We start from the raw sequence: 22,568 nt of genomic DNA, 5'->3' as shown, positions 1-22,568 counted from the left end.
ATTAGTGCTTGGAGTTGATCACAATTTGTGGGATTCTGTTTGTCCACTCGCCTTTTGAGGATTGACCACAGGTTCTCTATGGGATTAAGATCCGGGGAGTTGCCTGGCCACGGATCCAAAATTTCAATATAATGATCTCCGAGCCACTTCATTATCACTCTTACCTTGTGTTAGGGGTATAACAGTTATGACCCGGATCAGATAAGGAGAAAGAAAAACCAGGAGTCAAGAAGTTCAATCAAAGAATCCAAAATTTACTGAAGAATAGTTTGCAGTGAAATTGGTAGAGCCAGAGGCAAAGTCTCACGAGGAGATCGAAAGCTAACTCATACATTACACAAAATCTTACATCAATTATACCATTTGCAAGGAGTACATTCTATTATTTCACTCCTGATTGGCTAACAGAGCATAAAGTCACAACATATAGATAGCTGTAGCACATCAACATTAATCAGTGCAATTGTCGTCCAGGCCCGAGATTTACATCTGAAGTGACCTCGCAGATGGTCTCGGGCGTCTTCGAGTCTGCCTGCTGTGTCTCCCTGGGTTCAAAACCTGGGTAGAAGGTCAATACGCACACACGAAACACTGACGAACGACAGTGTTTCTCTGCGCACAAGGGAACCAGAGCACACATTTATCAGGTCATTTTAACCAAAACAGTGAGATAAGAAATATTCACCCCTCAGGCAAAGGAGAGGAAAGAAATAATAAGAGAAAATTTACACTTCTACTTATTCAAGTGCTATCACATAGGATTTTAAATCATATAATTAGTCATGGACAGGTAAAAATCAACCACAGAATACATCTGGAACATATGTTTAACATTCTCCCTGGTGTCTCATCTCAAGCTTATTCCCAAGACGACCTTCAAGTCAGCCTCCGTGCAGAACAGAGAGAGAGGCTTCAAGGAATGTGCATGAAATCAAAAATTAACTCTTAACACACATATGATTCAGCGTATATTTCAGTTATGCATAAGAAAAATAAAATTGATTATGTGATCATGCATATAGTTAATTCATCATTTTATTAAAGAAGTTAAGCAACAGAATATAGATAGATATTGATATAAAAGGATATATATATATGTATTGATATATCTGAAGAGACAAGGGATTTCGACCCTCACCCTTCACTTGTAACATGGTGCTCCATCATGCTGGAAAATGCACAGATCATCACCAAATTGCTCCTGGATCGTTGGGAGAAGTTGCTCTTGCAGGATGTTTTGATGCCATTCTTTATTTATGGCAGTGTTTTTGGGCAGAATTGTGAGAGAGTCCACTCCCTTGGATGAAAAGCAACGCCACACATGGATGGTCTCATGATACTTCACTGTTGGCACGACACAGGACTCATGGTAGCGTTCAGCTTTTCTTCTCTGTACTATCGATTTTCCATATGTCCCAAACAGTCAGAAGGGGGCTTCATCAGAGAAAATATCTTTGCACCAGTCTTCTGCTGTCCAATCCTTGTACTTCCTGCAGAATTTCAGTCTGTCCTTGATGTTTTTCTTGGAGAGAAGTGGCTTCTTTGATGCCCTTCTTGACACCAGGCCATTGTCCAAAAGACTTCGGCTCACTGTCCGTGCAGATGCACTCACACCAACCTGCTGCCAGTATTGAGCAAGCTCTGCACTGGTTGTGACACGATTCCGTAGCAGACTCCTCAGGAGGAGACAGTCCTGGCAGCTACTAGACGTCCTGAAGCCTTCTTCACTGCAGTTGAACCTCTCTCCTTGAAGTTCTTGATGATCCGGTAAATGGTTCTTTCAGTTGCAATATTCTTTGCAGCAATTTCCTTGCATGTGAGGCCATTTTGATGCAAAGTGTTGATGGCTGCATGTCTTTTTTAGAGGTAAACATTGCGAACAAGAACACAATGATTGGAAGCACTTCTTCCCTCCTTTAATAGCAATCAGTCTGCTCTTATAATCCAATCAGAATGATATAGTGATTTCACCTGACTAGTACTTGTTCACACTTTCCCAGGTGCTGCTGATATGATTAATGAAATGATGTTGTCATTTTGTGCCAGGACCAAAAAAAGGTGAAATTTTGGTTTTTGTGATAAAGTTCATTTTTTTGGCCAATGAAGCTTTTTGCAATTATTTAAAATTAATCTGATCACTCTGCATAATTATCTAGAAACAATGTGAATCAACACCACAACAACTGAAGCAGAAAATTTTGAAAATGTATGTCACTGCCAATACTTTTGGCCATGGCTGTACAATATAAAAGATGTCTAACTGTTTAGTACATTTGAAATATTTGGATACTGTTTTGGATAACTGAATTTTCAAAAACTAAAAACAAGCACAAAATAATCGTCTCGCATGTTACTGCTGCTTGCGAATTTGATCCAATTTATAAATACGTTTGTTATTTACGTTATTTACATTTGTTGTTAATTTGTATCCTGTTCACAAGCAGCAGCAGCAGTGGGCAAGACTTTTTTCTTGTTTTCTTCACTGTTTTTCACTACGCACCTGCTGATAATCTATCGGGTGTGCTGTGCTTTTTTTCTTCTTCTTTTTTTATAAAAACGCTACGAATACCATAAAATCACCAACAAATAGTGTATCCCTAATTACTAAGTCCAAATAGTATGTCATATGGTTGATGTTTTTACTACATCTGATAAGGATCTGAGTTTTTCAACCAGATCTTTATCAGTTAATTAAATACTTTTTGTTAGAAACAATTTTAAACGACTCGATTTGGCTGTTTTTCCCTTTAGCTGGAACACAAGCCAGAGAAAATCACAAACACTGAGACTTCTGTATTTGGTCTCATTAGTCATGATCTTACACATACACACCTTCGACAGTGAGGAATGAATAAACGGTTTATCCAGATGTCGTCTAGATTTACGATTAAAAATGTTCTCACAATTCATTGCCTTTGGATTCCTCACCTGTTAGCTAGTCACTCAGATGGAGACTTTGTTTTTGGAGCTATAAATGTCTCTCAATATTGTCAACTGATGTAGAAATTGCTATTTATCATAAAGGGTAGCAAGAGGCACCATTCTAGAGATGTAGAGAATCGGAGGAAATTCCTGAACCTGAAAGTAAGAGAGAATGCAAGACATGATCTATAAAACCTCATTGTTGAGTTTACTGCAATTAATAAACGAAAGCAATTGCTTTGATTCATTTTTTGGATCGTTTGGCTCTTAATTTCCTTCTTTTTTTTAAGACTAAATATGCACATTCTTCAAGACATCTTGGTATGGAGGGGTGTTGCATCAGCCACCTCAGGGTTCAGTGCTGGCCTCCTCTTTTAATATTAAGCAAATGAGTCAGAACAATTGTTTCCCATATGTCCTTTAGGCAAAATTAACTGCTAAATTTTGTTGCGTGCCTGTGGATTTACCACAAGACTAACTTGTTAGTCTTATCTGTGTGCTATGACATTGATTTATGGCAGATCTGGTAGTGTGTTTGTATGCAGATTATAATTGATGCTCTGCATGAAATGAATAAAAGGAACATTTCGGGTTCAACACACTATCGGCAGCATCTCTGAAATGTTGATTACCTTAGAAAACAAGTTTGACTCTTCCCTCAGTGTTTTTTTTAGCAAGTATTGCAGTTACAGTAATACATTTCTTACAATAGAAGTAAACAGGGCAATGTATTTCAATGGTTTAAAAATATAAATGTGAAGCTTGTGTCTTTGGAAACACATGATTCTTCCTTAAAAGTTTATAATTTGAATGTTTTTTTGATGTTGTGGAAATTCTGTTGGATGAATGGGTCATGCAAAATTTACTTGGTTTACCGGCTTTACATGGTAATGATATTAGCTGAAATATTACATTATAATAGCGGGAAGAGGGTCAAGCGGTTCCAGAGCAGAGATGAGGTTGGGCCACACCGGGGTGGTAAGAGTGGCTCCTGAGCAGGGAAGGGCAGGCATCTCTAGGAGAGCTGCAGTGCCGAGGGCGGGTGCTTCCAGGGGATATGCAGCACCGAGGGCGGGCTCATTTAGCGGAGCTGTGGCAGAGGTCGTCTCAGGGAAAGCTGCAGCTCAACATCAAGGCTTAGCAGGCAATCTTTTCTCCCGCTTTCCTCCTGATGGACGGATCACCGTAGCAGAGGCTGCTAAAAAGAGATCATCCAGAACCAGGGCAACTGAGACGGGCATTTCAGGGGCAGCAGCAGCAGAGGTGGGTGTTGTGGTGGTGGGGGTGTTGGAGTTTCTTGTTATTCTGGCCACCCAGCACATCCCAATCAAAGGGCTCATCGATTCCAACAAGAAAAAGTTTTATGAGGCTGGCTTCACAAAAAACTAGCCCCAGGGTCCCATTAAGGAGTGAAAGGGTATACACCCAAAAGGACGATAGCCCTGATGGCAATAACGCAGCCTGGTAGCCAAGGACAAGTCTTTGGAGACAGACTCCTGGGTGCAGAAAAAGACCCATGGTTTGGAGTAACTGTCTGCTGGGTTTCGTTCAGGTAGTGCAAACAGAACCAAATTTAAGGTTAGTCATTATCAACTCAACCGATTCAACATTTTCAACAAATCAACTTTAAAACTATATTTAAAAAAATCTGAAAACTGGATCAAAAACACAAAAGCTGGACCAAAAAAAAAGCTAAAAAATGCTCAGGCAAACAGCCAATGCTGGCAAAACAAGAAAACAACTTGACAAAGGCAAAATGAAGAATAGGGGAGAAATACAGAAAGCACTGACAAACCAAAAACAATCAGAAGCCAGTAACTGAATGGTAAAATGGGTCGGATGGACAGACCGACCGACCCAACCACACACCCAGAGAGCATGAAGTAAGGAAACATCACAAGATTCACAATATAAAGATATGGAAATCAGGGTGGTAACAAGAATGGCAGGTGGGGCAGAGGAACTAATAATCAATGTGAAAACAAGGCAAACAAAGAGGTACAAAGAGGTACAAAGAGGTACAAAGGGGTACAAAGGGGAAAAAACACTGAGGGCTGAGTTGAAATTGTTTTCTGAAATGATGCCACAAATGCTGTCAGCAGAGCTTAACTTGTATTGTGCCAAGGAACATTTCTTTAAATTGATTTGCAATGATCGTGTGGAATAATTATTTTTAAGAGAATGAAAATGTTTATAGAGGCATGGAACTGAAAAGAAAGTGACTATTGTTGTTTTAAACTACTGATTTTCATAGGCTAGGCTTGGAGATTTCAAAACAAACACATCTGAAATTTCGGCATCATAAAGCCATTGTTTGTATTGAAATTGATTTATTTTCCTTTGCTCACATTGGGGTTTGAATATTTGTTTAGCAAATGTCCGACCTGGACTCTAAGATTCAGGAGAAAGCCATGAAGGTAGACATGGACATCTGCAGGAGGATTGACATCACAGCCAAACTGTGTGACGTAGCTCAGCAGCGGAACTCAGAAGACATGTCCAAGATGTTCAACGTCAGTCCGTCCAGAGCGCCAGCAGACAGAGTGCGTACCACACATAAAAGCACACATACAGTACATACACAGGTCATTCCTGTTATTCAATATCTTCTGAACTCGCTAACATTTGTGTTGTAAATTAAATTATTTCTATAAAAGACTTTCAGAAATATGATCTGGTCTGGAACTAAAACTTTTCTCCCTAATTTGGAATGCCCAATTGCCAATGCGCTCCAAGTCCTGTAGTGACTCACCTCAATCTGGGCGGCGGAGAACGAATCTCAGTTGCCTCCACGTCTGAGACCGTCAGTCCATGCATCTTATCACGTGGCTGGTTGAGTACATTACCTTAGAGACCTCGAGGAGGTTAGCAAAACGTGACTCTACCCATCCTAGCAACTGCGCAAATTGGTTGCTTAGGAAGCCTGACTGGAGTCACTCAGCACGCCCTGGATTCGAACTTGCAACTCCAGGTGTGGTAGTCAGCGTCTTTACTTGATGAGCTACCCAGGCCCCCCTGGAACTATAGCTTGATTATTTTTTACACAATGGCAAGAAAATTTACATGATGGAAATAAAGAGTTAAATGTAGCCATTGCTCGGAGAGGGATTGACAGTTAGCAAACTAATTTTTATATTTTGTCAACCATCTTTTGAAATTCTGAAATTATCATAATTATTTCTGTTGATTTATCAAACAAAATGGAATGTTTAAGAGTGAGATAAAGGAACTAAAACCCACAAAACATCACAGAACTCACCAAATCCATTACTAAGACTGTTGTTTTACTCCAAAATAATGCAAAGAAAACATGTTTAGTTTGAAACATTTTGATTAGCAATAGATTAAAAAAATATATATTTTATTTTCAATAAATTTCCAGTTTTTTATTTTATTTTAAAAGTCAGTGGACAGCACCCGGGGACATGGCCAAATGGTGACATCAGCTCAAACCAAAATAGCAAAATAACTAAAAATTCACCCCTATGTTCACTAAATTGTGACCAAAGAAAGCTAACTAAAACTAGATATTTAAAGATTTTCAACTCAAGACAAACTTTGATGTTGGTTTGACAAATTCTTTTCTGAATTTTTAAACCAGTTTTGAAGGTTACAGATTTTTTTTACAGTTGCAGTTGGAATTCACGAGCATCCTGTTGGCACATTCTGTCAAAGTTAGTTTATGGGACTTTGTGGATTTTTGATTGTCGGCTACGGGAAAACCATAAGTCAGTCCACTGTCGGCCATTTTGGAACACTCACGGGAGGCTATTTCCAGTCATGCCAGTGCAGCTCCTATCTACTTTAATGGGGGAACACTGAAATCTCAAAAATTGTTGGTCAATATTACGATCAAAAACATACTTAAAATCTTTCTTTAGCTTTTTGGTTGGGTGTTCCAATTTCTCCCATTCATTTAAGTAGATGTGGCCCATCTCTGCTAAATAGTCTCTGGCCGCAGAGTCAGAACAGTCTTAAGATCTGTGCCAAATTTGGTGGATGTTGCAGAAATTCTTGGTTTAGGCATTTTGATTTTGAAAATATCCTAAACCAAATCTGTAGAATAACAGTACGTTAGCTTTGTCAAGCCAACATAATAATAAAAATTTTTTGAGTTTAATATTTTATCTTATATACTGTGCTAAACATATATAATGTGAACATAAAAATGTACTGCATAATAGGAATGAACAAAGATATGTGAAATATAAGAGAACTGAACTGTTATACTGTCACACAAATACTCCAAGAAAAACTGCTGATGCAAAATATTTCTCTGCTCTGCACACAAGGTTGTCATATTGCATTGTGGGCAAACAACATTTGAGGGATGCTTTATCCAGTTCATGTCCATGCCTTCTTTGAGTATCTGTATGTATTTGTGTATCTCAGATGGCTGTGGCGTGCAGAAAGAAGGAAAATAAGCTGTTATCTGATGAGGAAAGCTCTGAGATGGATGCAGATCCCAGCACCTCTGAGGAAGATGTCCCCTTTAACATCACAGATGAGATGAAACGCATGCTCAACCAGCTGTGAGTCTCCACAACACTTAACAGCAGAAAATGCAGAGCTTTAGCAGGACTTAGAGACATACAATGGTGTATAAGTGCCATGGGGAAAAACATTTAAATCTAAGATGTAGAGAATAAAGTCAGAATATTTTGAGAAAAAAGTCAAAATTATGTGAATAAAGTTGTAGCATTACGAGATTGAATTCTGAATATTTTGAGAATTAAGCCAAAATTACGAGAAACAGCACGTCATTGGACAATGGACGTGCATGAGTTAAATCATACTTTAGGATTTAGCAACAAATGAGTGATTCATTCTCTCTCTTCCTCCTCCTCTTCTTCCTTCCTCCAATGGATCATTCAAATAGTCCTAGTCTGTTTACATGGCAGTCACAAACTGCATGCTGTATAATCCCAGTAAGGCTACAAGTGCACATTAGGGCTGTGCGATATGAAAGAAATATATTTTCAAAAAAATATTGCCATTTCTGATTACATCATCAACAAATTACTAATACAAATTAAGATCTGAATTCAATTATAAATAAATGTTACATGGAAGTTGTTTGTAACCTTTTCGAGGCACAGAAATGTATGAACTATTACAGAATTTAATTACAGAAATAATGATGGCTTTAGTAAGACAAGGTTTCAAATGTATTACATCTCAAATTCATAGAGATTAATGAAGCAAGCTCTCACGTAGCCTAAAGGTTTGTTTCTTTGGCTGGGACCTGGACAGATGCACAAACAATTGGATTAAAATGACAGATATCGGAAGGCTGAACTATAGACACAATAACACACATGCTTGAAGAAACACACTTTATTATTTTTAAAGCCAAGGCCGTGGGCAGGCTGCAGCACCCCCTGGTGTCGAGATGATGGTTGTTGTCTTATTTTTAATAAACACATTATATATTTTGGATATGTTTTCCTAAACTGTATGCTTGAGGAAGTCTTGAGAAGTAATTTACCACACAGAAAAGTGTCATAACAATAAAATGGTAACACTTTTGGTTTATTATAAGCCTCCACCAAGCAATTTAATATTAACAGTTCTCAGTACCTTTTAACATTACACTGATGTAATCTGCTATGTTCTTGTGTGCTGTGTAGTTTGGACTTTTGAACCTAAAATGTGGATATGTTCTTGTCTGCTGTGCACATAGGGATGTGGTAGTTACAAGACTGGCATATATTTTGATTGATAGTGTAGCGTGTTTAAAGATTATGTGCGAGTATTATGAATGCATTGGGACAGCCCTGATTTTACGAGTCATTTCCTGCGTCCTGACATGACAGTCGGGATGCCTTTTGTCTCTATAATTAGTCTTAGCCAAATATTTTAGGAAAATTGCTGTGCTTCGTGCTTTTTCTGTATTGAAAAACTTGTGAGGAATAATGAGAATCGTTCATTCCCACAGTCTCAGCATCAGCTGTGATTTTTGTCAGCTGTGTTAAACTTCCCCCCTTAATTATCACCCCTTCCCACCTCTGATTCTGTCTGTCAGCCCATAAGAAAAGTATACTCATGTGCTTGAAGCCAAAAACCAGGGAGGGAGAGATGATAATAGAAGAGGTCAAGGTAATCAAATAAAAAAAATAAAAAAAAGCATATCCATCCTAATATACATTTTCTGAAATACCATCAGTAACATCGCAACCCTGTATCAACGAGCCATGTGATGTCATAAGCCACTATACTGATGGGATTCGTTTTATGTGGGGCTGATTATGAATGCCAGAGCTTCTCATTGATTTTAATCCCTTCCAAAATGAGCATATCAGTATTTTTTCCTGGATGCTTCACATCCTCAAATAAACGCTTAAGAAACACATGCATCAACCCATATACGCAACAGCCAGCGTTAACTATTTAAACATAAAGAAAGGATCATTTTTCTTTTGGTTAGGAAAAGTGTACAGTAATGTTTTTTTCTCAAAAAATATGATAAATATATTTCTTTCATATCGCACAGCCCTAATGTGCACTTGTAGCCTTACTGGGATTAAACAGCATGCAGTTTGTGACTGCCATGTAAACAGACTAGGACTATTTGAATGATCCATTGGAGGAAGGAAGAAGAGGAGGAGGAAGAGAGACAATGAATCACTCATTGCACACTCTCTCTCTAATATTCTTTGTTAACCATATTTAAATTATTTATTTTGGCCTGTTTAAGTTTTAAACTGCAGGGTCACATTACTCACATTTGTCTTCTAAGCAAATCTGTTCAAAAAGAACATATCTGTCTGTCGCCATTTCAATTATGCTTATCAAAGTATAAACTCTTGACTCTTGACTCTCTAGTGAGTGGTGGTGGCATAGTGGACTAAAGCACATAACTGGTAATCAGAAGGTTGCTGGTTCGATCCCCACAGCCACCACCATTGTGTCCTTGAGCATGGCACTTAACTCCAGGTTGCTCCGGGGGGATTGTCCCTGTAATAAGTGCACTGTAAGTCGCTTTGGATAAAAGCAGCTGCCAAATGCATAAATGTAGACTGCGGAGACTGCCTATTGATTTCAATGTGATTTCTTTCAACACTTTTTTTTTTATCCTCTGAAACCATGGACAATGGCTTTCCAATGATCAAAATATATTAATACAATTTATTAAATGCCTCTTTGCAGTTCATAGCTCTAGTTAATTTACAAGTGTTATTACGTGCTATTTAGATTACGATGCTTTTAGTAAACGTGCTGTAGTAAGTACAATTTAAGTGCTACTAATGTTCAACCAAGAGCTTCTGGAAACCAAGTCCAAACATCACCCATGCTGAGCGAGACTGCGCGGTTATTTCTCCTGAATAAATGTAATTCCTACACAACCGCTGCAGTGTCCAGATCCCAATAATAACTTAATGATGTTGTCAAAAGATTACAAATAATTTCTTTGTTGCTCAATCCTAAAGAATGATTTAACTCACCCACATCCATTTCTTGCATTGGTGAAGCTGCTGGCTCGGCGTTCTATCGTTGTGATAATGACGTGCTGTTTCTCGTAATTTTGGCTTTATTCTCAAAATATTCAGACTTTAACCTCGTAATGGTATGACTTTATTCTCGTAATTTTGGTTTAATTCTCAAAATATTCCTTTAAAAAAAAAGAAATTCCCAATGGCACTTAAACGCCATCGCAGAGACAGATTTAGTTTATAGCCTTTTGAGATTATTTCATGTCTATGCTCTGATGCCACCAAGTGGTGATGCAACGAATTACAGGTAGACATTTAAAGAGATAGTTCACTCGAAATTACAAATTCTGTCATTATTTATTAACCGTGATGTAGTTTCAAACTCATATGCGGAGATTTCTTCCTGTATAACATAAAAGGAAATTTTTGAGGAATCATAGTTGGTCTATATGACATTGTGAACTATATTCCAAGTCTTTTGAAGACATATGAAAGCTTTGTGTGAGAAACAGAACAACATTTAATTCATTATTCACTGAAAACCTTCCCCTCCGCTGTAGCTTTAAAATCGAATCTGCATTTGATGTTTTTGACGTCAAAAGCCATTGGTTCTTGTATGTGAATAAAGATATTGCTATATTTCAGGACATGAGTGAAAAATTACTTAAAAATACTTGAATGGTGTTTTTTGTCCTTGTTGGAGCTGGGAGGTCACTGGATGCACTCGCTGTATGTGGAAAAAGTAGCATTCTACATTAACATTCTCCTAAACTCATTTTCTGTTCCACAGAAATAAAAAAAATCATACAAGTTTGAAACGACATGCTGTAATGTTGAAAGTTTTAATTTTTGAGTTAATTATTCCTTTAAAACGGAGCAATTCATCACTTCTGCCTTAAACATTTGGTTTACATCTTTGTTTGTTCTTTTGCTCCTTTTTATTTTGCTCTTGTCTTGTTAACTCTCATCTCGTGGTGTCCGTCTGTGATGGTCTTCACTGACTGCTCTCTCTCTTTCTCTCTTTGTCCTCACATGCAGACATTGTTCAGATAACTCATTTGTTGCTAGGAAGGAGACATTCGACATCGATGATGACTGTGACAGTTTGACGTGGGAAGAGAATGACGATACGCTGTTGCTATGGGGGGATTTGACAAACTGCAACGTGCCCTGTGCACTCAGCACCGGTGCTTTAGACGACAACGGGGACGCACAAGATCCTGTGAGTTTGCAGTATTTCTGAGCACTACCAGGTCAAAAACACCTTCTATCAGAGATCATCAAATAAGGAATTATGTTTTGCATAAAGACAACCATGCATTGTCACATTATTTTCATGACAAGAAATGACTTTTCTCATCAGTTCACAGTAGCCTACTGTAATGGCCATTTTTTTTATTCTTATTATTTATATTATTTCAAATGTAAGATACATCTGTAAAGAACCATTGTAAATGTATGTTATGGTAGTATTTGTTGTACTGCCTTTGATTTATGCTTATCATTGCTTCATCTTTGTAATGAGATTTTTTTTAATCAAATTACAGTAATGAGCTTTTTTGTTGGAAATGTGATTATCATGAAAATAATGTCCCATTGCAAAACTTTCAAGGGTCTTAGAACAGGCTTAATTTTCTTTATGAAAATGTAAAAATCTTCAATAAATGTAATGAATTGTATAAATTCAGAATAAATATATATTGGTTTTCCTCAACTTCGGGCACTTTTAAAGAGTCCACAATCTCACAGTTGAATCTGTTTGGTGGCAGTTCAAGCTAACATCCCTTGTGTTCTGTACAACATGAAATGCACTGCAGGTTCAGCACTGTGCAGTGTTGCCAACTATTTCTCATGGGAAGTTGCCAAAGTCTTGCTGAAATGTTGCTAAAAGTAGCTAAATCATGTGATGAAGTCATTTATTATGTAATATGTCAAATTTACATATGTAAATGAACTGGCATAAAGAGCTACAACTATTTTTAAAGGTGTAAACCATATGTTTTTTTATTTATTTATTTTTTATTGAACTAATGATTTAACAATTAGTATTAAACTACTAATAATTTAGCCATCACTAATTTGACTTGTCAAACATTTAGACAGAGGTGGATTTTTTATTTATTTATGTTTTGTAATTAAACTGCATTATTGAACAAAGTCCAAAATTATCCTAGCAATAACAACCAGGGGTAGGCAGTGGTCAAGTCAAGTGGTTTTTATTGTCGTTTCAACCATATACAGTTAGTACAGTACACAGCAAAACGAGACAACGTTCCTCCAGGACCATGGTGCTACATAAAAACAACAAAGGACCAACACAGGACCACATGAGACAACACAACAAAATAAAATACCTATATAAAATACTTATATATACCTATAATTTAATTAAATTAAATTAAAAATATAAAGTGCACGTGCAAACATGTGCAAAGTACGGGACAGTACAACAAATTTCTGACAATGAACAGGAAAATAGACAAAGTGCAGCGCCGACCAGTACACAGTAGTGCAAAAAGATGACAGTTTCTAAAAACGTAAACATGTGTAGGGTTGGGGATGTTTTTTTTATCATTTATTTATAAACATGGATCTATATGCCTTTTTATCGAATTAATTACAAGGTGTCCCAGTTAATTAGTCGCAATTAATCGCATTGAATTGCATATGCAAATATTTGCTGAGAAAGACCCTCATATAACATTAATTCAATATGTAATGATGAAATAATTATACATAGTTATTATTAAATGTTTAAAAAATTATATATATATATATATATAATTAAAATGCATTACGTTCTTGTGGCAGAAGAGTTAATCATTAATAAGACAATACAAAAAGCGGCTTTAGAATACAATGTATTGTTTACTACCATATTATTGATCATAAGTCAATCATTGATCAACAGTTCACAGCAATCCATTACACAAGTGATTTGTCAATCAGTTCGAGATTTATTATGAGGGCTTGTTTAAGGACCCCTCAAATTACACCTGTGACAGACATGCTTGTGTCGCGTCTCGGGTGCGTTGTGTCACAACCACAACATTTTATGGTCACTGTGTCAAGTTAAATATAGAAAACATCTTAAGATCGCTTAGTTCGGATTTGCGCTCCGTCAAGTGTTTTGAACGCAAGAACGTAACACATGTTTGTGTTGTGTGTCTGATGCAGGGTTGTTTTCTTCACTGTATAACTGTGTGTTGCTCATACAGCTGAAGTTTCACTTACTGCCCTCTGGAGTGAACAGATGGTACTACAAGCTTGCATTTCTCAGGAATTTTCCTTATTATGGTACAGGGGCATTGCGATTAACTGCGTAATTTTTTTAACGCATTATTTTTAAATCGACAGCCCTATATATAATGCCTCATGTGGAGTTGTTTTGAAGATAATATGTAATAAATCTTAAAATAAATGACATTTTATTTTAAATAAAATAAAAATCAATTTTTCATATTTGCTGTGTGATATTGAAACAGTGTGTATTACTTGTGCCAGTGTTACTGTGTCACAATGACTTTTTGACAGTGACAACTCTCTGTTCGTATCTGTTCGTATCACTTTATTATAGATCAGGGGTTCATATCCATTCCATTCTCTTTCTCTCTCTCACCCTGCCAGATAATTTCTCAATGCTGTTCTATCACTGTAGGCTTACTTTTCTTTTCTAAACGGAGAGCATGCAGTAAGCTTGTCAGTCAATCGATTGATAAAACACCCTTATGCACATAAATCCAACTCCTAATGGTATGCAGGTCTGTCATATTAGTTTAAACATTACATCATTCACGATAAAGCTGATGTTTTTTGTCACCAGGATGTGTTTGAGTCACTTTTTAAAAGTTGCTAAAAATTCCAAATACATTTTAAAAGTAATTTTGTTGCTAGGTACTTTTTGAAGAAAAATCGTCTTAAAAGTTGCTAAATCTAGCAGCAAAATTGCTAAGTTGGCATCACTGGCACTGTATTCTCACTTCACACCCCGCTCAACTTTTGGGCCAGTTGCTATGTAAACTCCCGGGCCGATTTCTCTTCCCAGTCCAGCCCTGCTTCTGTTTCTCTGTTCCAGTATTTTTCAGAAATGTTTGGAACTTTCACTGATGAAATGATGAAACAAAGCAAATAGTCAGTCACTGAGTCAGTTATGTATATGGATTTAGATGTACTTTGCTGGTGACATGAATCAATTTACACTGATCAGCCACAACATTAAAACCACTGACAGGTGAAGTGAATAACATTCATTATCTTGTTACAATGGCACCTGTCAAGAGGTGGGATATATTAGGCAGCAAGTGAACAGCCAGTTCTTGAATTTCATGTGTTGGAAGCAGCAAAAATGGGCAAGCGTAAGGATCTGAGCGACTTTACCAAGTGCCAAATTGTGACAGCTAGATGACTGGGTCAGATCATCTCCAAAACAGAAGGTCTTTTGGGGTGATCCCAGTATGCAGTGGTTAGTACCTAACAAAAGTGGTCCAAAGAAGGACAACCGGTGAACAGGTGACAAGGTCAGGCCAGCAGAGGCAGTGTGATACTCTGGGCAATGTTCTGCTGGGCAACCTTGGGTTCTGGGATTCATGTGGCTGTTACTTTGACATGTACCACCTACCTAAAGATGGTTGCAGACCACGTACACCCCTTCATGGCAACGGTATTCCCTGATGGCAGTGGCCTCTTTCAGCAGGATAATGCGCCCTGCCACACTGCAAAAATTGTTCAGGAATGGTTTGAGGAACATGACAAAGAGTTCAAGATGTTGACTTGGCCTCCAAATTCCCCAGATCTCAATCCGATTGAGCATCTATGGGATGTGCTGGACCAAGAAGTTGATCCATAGAGGCCCCACCTCACAACTTACAGGACATAAAGGAACTGTTGCTAATATTTTGGAGCCAGATACCAAAGGACAGCTTCAGAGGTCTTGTGGAGTCCATGCCTCGACAAGTCCGAGCTGTTTGGTGGCACAAGGGGGACCTATATGATATTAGGCAGGTGGTTTCAGTGTTGTGGCTGATCAGTGTATGTGTATGTGTAGGCAAAGAGTGTATTTGTAATTGTAAGTATTTTTATAATGGATTTTCATAGATTTATATTTAAAGTCAGGGAATGGATAAAACAGCACAATCTGAATTTAAAAGGCATTTGAAAAGTACCGAAATAAATGATGAATACCTGATAAAAAGTTTCCGATATCTTTGTTTTGGATAAAATTCAACCACTGGGACATGAAAGTGCCCAAAGTTGATGAAACACCCATAAATAAAATAATTAATGGGATATATAGTAGAATAGAATTAGTGAAATAGATTTTCACTAATTTGTAATATGAATATAAGTCAAATAATTCTGTTCTTTTGCTCTGTGTCAGAGCTCTCAGGATGGCAGTCTGGGGAGTCTTATAGATGAGACTGAATCTCTCTTCAAGACCAGAGAGCAGGAATACCAGAAGACAATTGGACAAATTGAGGTCAGAATAAGCTTGACTTTGTTTGCATTAGCTGGAGCATCGTTTGTATTTTTTTTTTTCACCTGTATTATCTGCAGACATACGGCTGTGATTTGTGACTGACTATCTATCTATCTATTTGTCTGCCTACCTGTCTTTCTGTCTCTCTCTCTCTCTCTCTCTCTCTCTCTATCTGTCACAGATGGAGTTGGCCACAGCCAAGAGTGACATGAATAGACACTTGCATGAGTATATGGAGATGTGCAGTATGAAACGAGGGCTGGACGTTCAGATGGAGACGTGCAGGAGAATGATCAAGGGTGGCAGGTGATTACCAGCTCAATCTCTGAAATGATTCATGGAACTGATCAAAAGGGCTTCATTAATGGTTTTTGCTAGTAACAACAATTAGTTAGATCTGGAGTGTTTTTGTTTATAGCAACAAACGACAAATCACATATTTTCTATTTTGATTTTAGTTCATAATTCGCCAAAATCTCAACAAATGGTGCACCAAAAGACATTCAGTCAGTTGCTTGTTCCCTCCTACCATGAAATCTTATTGAAGCTTTATTAAAAAAAAAATTTTTTTTAAAGTTTATTCGAAAAACAGATATGTTTCAATCGGCCTTAATTAGGCTTTAAAAATAAATGTAATATATTTTCCTTTCAGAAATTCTCCTTCCATCAGCTCCACAGCGAGCAGTGACTCAGGGAACACTGACGAGATACAAGACGAGTCGGACAAGGACGGAGAGACGGATGGGGCAATTAGCTGATATCTGCCCAGCCAGGCACCGCCCCCTCCTTCCCCCAGTGTGCTCCAATTAACTCTCGGGCCTCTTAGCATTCGGCCAATGGTATTCAGTGGCCCCAGTAAATGGAAATCTAAGGGACAGGTTCCACAAACTCCCACAAACTAAAAATCCTGTAGGTGCTTTAACGTCTCTGTGTGAGAGTGGGCCGGAGCTCATGAGAGTTATTTTTGTACTTCATGTGCACTGGACAGTGATATTGATGTATTACAAGGTGCCACCCCTGTGCAATGCTCAACGCTAACATCACAGGACAGCCTGATTATGAATCCAACCAATCCAAGCCATCATCTACAAAATACATCACAGAGTACACTAGGGTGACCTTCAAAGCCCCTTAGAGGACAGGGTAGTTTGGTTTCCAACAAGTCTTGTCCCCTTGCATTATCTACTATTGTATGGTTTGCATTGCCTTGCAATAAGTTTTGAGTTCCCTCAAAATAGTTTTGCGTTCACTCACAATAAGTTTAGCATTTCTTTGCAACAGTTAGCATTTCTTTATATTTTGTTTTTCATTACCTCAAAATAGTTTGCGTTCCCTCACAATCAGTTTTGCGTTTCTCCAAAATAGTCTGCGTTCCCCCAAAATAGTTTGCTTTGCCTCCATATATGTTTTGTGTTCCCTCAAAATAGATTGGGATGCTTCTCAATAGTTTGCATTCCTTCAAAATTATCTTCTGACCTTTTGTAATAGCTATATCCATCCCATACTAATCCTTAACCATGGTTTTACTACAGTAACCATAGTTAAACAATTGTTTGTAGGAAACCCTTATATTTGTAGTATAAGGGTAACCACATAATTGACCATGTTTGAACTACAACAACCATATTTTAACCATTATATTCTTGGTAAAATCATAGAAATAACACAGGAAAACCAAAACTATAACATATAACAAATAACATTAAAAAAAAACTTTGTTTTACTATAGTGACATCATGGTTAATTTCACCATGATTTGTTCATGGTAAGAAACAAGGGGGTTACATGGTTATGGGAGGTAAGGACATGATTTTGGTGTAAACCTGTGTTTTAAAATGTGTTTAAACCTGTGCATTGTGTTATTATGTAAAACTGTAGCACAATTTTTTTGGCACAATTATTATGATTTTTCAAAAACCATAGTTTTGGTTTTCCTGCATTATTACTATTTTTTTTACTACAAATATCATGGTTAAAATAATGATTCTGTAGTAAAACACAGTAAAATGTGTGGTTATGGTTTTACCACATTTATAGTTACTGTACTAAAACCATGATACATTTTGTGGTAACTAGGTGTTACCACAAACAACATAGTACAGCTATGGTTACTGAATTAAAACCATGGTTAATTTCCATAAGAGATGGATAAAGCTATTGCGAGGAAACCCAAAACAACTGACAAACATATTGCGAAGAAATGCAAAGCATATAACGAGTGAACGTAAAACTATTTCAGAAAATGAATTTCATCCCTGTCCCTTAGGGACTCCGTGAGGACAAGTTGACCATTAGTTTGAATGGTTTATTTATAGCAATCAAACTAGCTAAGACTTATTATCTGGACAAATGAGACATGACTTGGAAAATGTGGATTATCCTGAATTGATTGGGGCATCTGGTCACTCTAGAATACACATATTAAATTGTGTCAGTCCCAAAACCATAGCCATAGTCATTCATTATCTCCAGATTTTCCAAAAACCAGAAACACTTGGGTGAAACACATGTCTATAGATCAGATAAGTTGGTTTGTGTGTTAGACCAAAACAGACTTAAAGGAATAGTTCACCACAAAACAATTTATTATTTCATTATTTATTCACCATCATGATATCCCAGGTGTGTACGACTTTCTTTCTTCACCAGAACACGTTTGAAGAAAATTTGAAAAAATGTCTCAGCTCAGTAGGTTCTTAAATGCAAGTGAATGGTGATCCGATTTTTGAAGCTCCAAAAATCATAGACAGTCAGCATTGCCATGTTACGTACGTAATCTCACGTTCGCCTCTCGGATTGGACATCAAGGATAAGCACACAAATGTACCATTATGAGTAAAGAAACGGATAAATACAGATCTAAACCAAAACCAACCAAGCTTCTGTACAGCGTTCCTCCTACAATCTTGTAAACAGCACTGCTCTTCCGGCTGTGTCGCACGCATGCGTTAGTTCTCACGTGTTTGAAATGCCAATGGGATTACGTCGCACGTACTGCTGCAGACTGGAAGCATGATTTAGAGTTAAAAAAAGTAATTCAATATTCATCTTTTTCATACCAAAAACGATCGTGTCAATTTGGAAGACATTAATATAACTTATGTATGATGTTTATGCTGACTGTCTATGATTTTTGGAGCTTCAAATATCATATCACCATCCACTTATATTTGAAGGACCTAATGAGCAAAGATATTTTTCAAATTTTCTTCAAATGTGTTCGGCTGAAGTAAATAATGAGAAAAATTGAATTTTTGGTTGAACTATCCCTTTAAGACCCACTTAGAAAAAAAAATCTGAATGATTTCTCTACTTACATGAACTATTTCAAAAATCATCTGTATTCTACTGTAGCGTTTTGGCATTTTTAAGTCCCTGGTTGTAAAAGCAAGTCCAGTCATGAATGTGGAACACCAAACAGGTGATACGCAAGTTCTATGCAATCAGTCGGCCTTACTTCAAAACTGATCTGTGGCCTGTGCTCATTAATTGCCTTAGTTTGCTGCACAAGCAAGTTATTTCATGTTATGATGAATGTTCCTTTGTTTTAAAGTGTTGATGAGGCACAGTGTTTACTTCTGGCAAAATATGTAGAACAGTGTCTCGTCATTTTGAGTGGTTGCCAATGATAAAGAGTCATATGTGCCTATACACGTTGCAATGCTAATTTTTAATGGCCTTACTGTATTTCCAGAACATGTTAAACTTGCACTCAAAAACAATATCTTGGTTTTTGATGGCATGTGAATTTTCTTGATCACTAATCTGTATGGTTTCATTGTTAGCTTAGCAAAATGCTAAGTCTAATGAAATGATGTGTGATTTAAAATGTGTGTGGCAAGTGCACTAACTGAATAAGTAGAGCTTTCTAAAACAGTTCCGTGAAGGTTAGAATACTGCTTTTCACCTTGTCTACACCGGACGAGAAAGCACATCAAAAGCACATCACTCCCATTGTAATCAATGACGCTGTCTACACTGGATGCCTCCGTCGCGTTTATGTACAACCCGTTTTGTTTGTAATGCTCTGCACGAGCATGGAGCTGATTGTCAGTGCAGGTCATATTTTCCAAGTCACAAGCCATTTCGACGCGTCCAGGTGTTAGAGGGCAGCTGCTCACAAGGTTTTGGAACATAACTATCCTATCAATTGAATAAGTGTATGCAGAGATAAATGATAAAACAACAGGATGTTATTAACTGGTACAGACTGGTATGACATAAGTTGCATTGTAAGCTCTGATGATGGCCAGCAGGGAGCACTGTTTCATACAGATTCGGGGGCTGTTTTATTTGCTGCATCTGTAAATATGACTGGTGTTGGTTTGCTCCAACTATGTGGCCTTTGTGTTTGTCTTGCTTGGTGTCATTTGGCTTTCCATTTGATTTTTTTTTTTTTACGTTTCTTGGGTCAAAACAATTTGACCTCATCGTCAAACGTATTTGTTTATATATCAGTTTAATCATATTAATCGGTGATGTGGGGACATTTTAAGGAATTAGTGATCAGTGATTTAATGCTAAATTCAAAATATGGTTGCAGAGGGCTTTAAAATCTTTTATATCAAATAAGTTGGTGGGCAGGAATCATTTGTTCAGCATTATTATTGTTTTATTTTAGAGCTAATTGTTACCCACAATGATTATTTCATATTGATCAAGCTGTCAGGTGATCATATCAATTTGGTATTTTGCTTGTGGATATGAAACATTAGTTTCTGGCAAAAAAAATAATAAAATCTAGCATTTGAATTTTATAAAATGTCCTTTTTTATATTATTCAGGGTAGTCAGGGCTAATCCGGATGCTTTCCACTGGAAAATGAAACAATAGTGAGAGCCACATTATAGTGGCCACAAGGAGGTTAACCCAACATGACTATACCCACTGGTTGCTTAGGAAGCCTGACTGGAGTCCCTCAGCACACCCTGGATTCAATCTAGTGACTCCAGGTGTGGTAGTCAGCATCTTTGCTTGCTGAGCTACCCAGGTCCCCACTTAAACAATTATTGTTGAATTTTGAAATGTTTAGTATGGAATTTCTAATAAAGCATAAATCACCTGTCCATTAGACTCCTATCGGAAAATTACACTTTAACAAGTAACTAAACCAGCATCAGCCAGCCTTACAGAAACCCTACTTTTAATTTCTGAGTAGGAAATTTAGTGACCTGTACAGCTGAGACACATTTGAAACAATGTTGGACTGTATCTTTCTCAGTCCTCAGCCTTGGTTTTATTGTTGCTATTATAATTATTTTGGTATCTGGAAATATAAGTATACATTAGAACATTCATACTGTATGTGGTCTTTGTTTAAACGTTTGTTTCTGCTCCAAATGAGTGTATCTTTGAATTTGATGTGTGAGCAATGGGTGTATGTTTCAAAATAATTAATGTAATTGGTGCTGGGGTAGAAAAAAAATAAAATAAAAGTATTTTTTATAATGGGTCTCTATTTATTTGGTTCGTAATTGATGCATTTGTATGTAAATTTTACAATAATTAGCCCTACAACATTTCCATCCTACACTTCCACACTTCACCAGCAGATGGCGCTGTGGTATCAAATAAATTCCCATTAAATGTGCTGCTAATTTATCGCTGGGCTCTGTGGCGTGAGTCTGTAATCACATTTCTGGTAGGCTGAGACTGGTGGATTGCTTGAGCTCAGGGGTTCAAGACCATGATAACACATACATCATCCTGGTCTGTTTTGGTTTTCATCTGGAAGATGTCTTTTTAAGGTTGTTTGCCCATCTGTAATATGTCTATAAGACGTTTCCTTTCGGATGTCAGTAAGACATTCAGCAGATATCTCTGAGACATTTATGAATTACAATGTTTGTAAATCATATCTTTTTAAGATGTTTAGCAGATCTTAATCAGAATGTAATGCTTTCCATATGAAAACAAACATCTCAGTGATGTATGTATGCTATCTGGGGACTTTGCTGGACTGTGTTATTCAGGTGTCCACACTAAGTTTGGTACCAATATGGTGACCCTGAGGGAGCTCAGATGAGCAGGCCATCTGAGGAGAGAACCGGCTCTTATGAAGACTTAGTTGCAGGAGTTAGCAAAGCTTAGACCAACAGCCGCCTTGACTGATGGGGCCTAAACAAAAGACAACTCAATGACTGTGGATGTAGTTTTTTTAACCTGACACTGGAGTGGAGAAACAAAGCTTACAGGCAAATAGTTTCATTTTGCAAAAATCTAATTCACAGAACATGAGGCTCCCAACCCACATACATATATGGAATTAGATTAACAACAGAAACAGACAGAAGAACAAGAATATAATACATTCAAGCACAGCTCTTGGCTACAACACACAGCATTTGATAAGCTCCTCTTACCCCGCCTGCCAGGTAGATATAGCTGCAGCCTGGAGATCTCCAAAAGAGGGCAGGGTAACAAGAAGGGGGCATGATTATTCCAGAATGGGGTTGGGGTCAGCTCCAAAACACTTCCACACATGGTTTAGACAAATGGTAAGATTAGGGCTCTGCATATTTTTGCTGGTGGTTTGGAGCTCCCTTCCCTTTTTTTGGAGATCAAACTGCAGCTATATCCTTCTCTGCCTGCCATGACACAGGCAGTCCTTTGAGGGAAAAGTGAAACAGAAGAATGCTCTTCTCTCCAACAGTAGCTTTAGACCCCATTTACACCTGGTATTAAGATGCGTTGTGGGTGGTTAGCACTTAATACAGATGTAAATGAGGTCTAAAGCG

At 37.5% G+C, this 22,568-nt stretch overlaps 1 protein-coding gene across 2 annotated transcripts in view; it reads left to right on the top strand.

Annotated features, from left to right (window-relative positions):
• Positions 1 to 21,242, top strand: part of LOC127632359 (intermediate filament family orphan 2-like) — a 47,739-nt gene extending 26,497 nt beyond the window's left edge. Inside the window, exons 4-10 of one of the 2 annotated variants that reach the window (XM_052110906.1) lie at positions 3,025 to 3,084; positions 5,295 to 5,465; positions 7,315 to 7,454; positions 11,394 to 11,577; positions 15,733 to 15,831; positions 16,013 to 16,137; positions 16,484 to 21,242. In XM_052110906.1, the coding sequence (XP_051966866.1) occupies positions 3,025 to 3,084; positions 5,295 to 5,465; positions 7,315 to 7,454; positions 11,394 to 11,577; positions 15,733 to 15,831; positions 16,013 to 16,137; positions 16,484 to 16,589 (885 nt within the window). In that variant the 3' untranslated portion in view covers positions 16,590 to 21,242. The remainder of the gene's footprint in view (positions 1 to 3,024; positions 3,085 to 5,294; positions 5,466 to 7,314; positions 7,455 to 11,393; positions 11,578 to 15,732; positions 15,832 to 16,012; positions 16,138 to 16,483) is intronic. The other variant, XM_052110907.1, reaches the window with a different exon arrangement.
• The last annotated feature ends 1,326 nt before the right edge of the window (positions 21,243 to 22,568 follow it).

Source organism: Xyrauchen texanus, chromosome 39 (genome assembly GCF_025860055.1).
Source record: "Xyrauchen texanus isolate HMW12.3.18 chromosome 39, RBS_HiC_50CHRs, whole genome shotgun sequence".
NCBI lineage: Eukaryota > Metazoa > Chordata > Actinopteri > Cypriniformes > Catostomidae > Xyrauchen > Xyrauchen texanus.
Note: the sequence above shows the minus strand (reverse complement) of the source record. Positions and strands in the feature narration are given on the sequence as shown.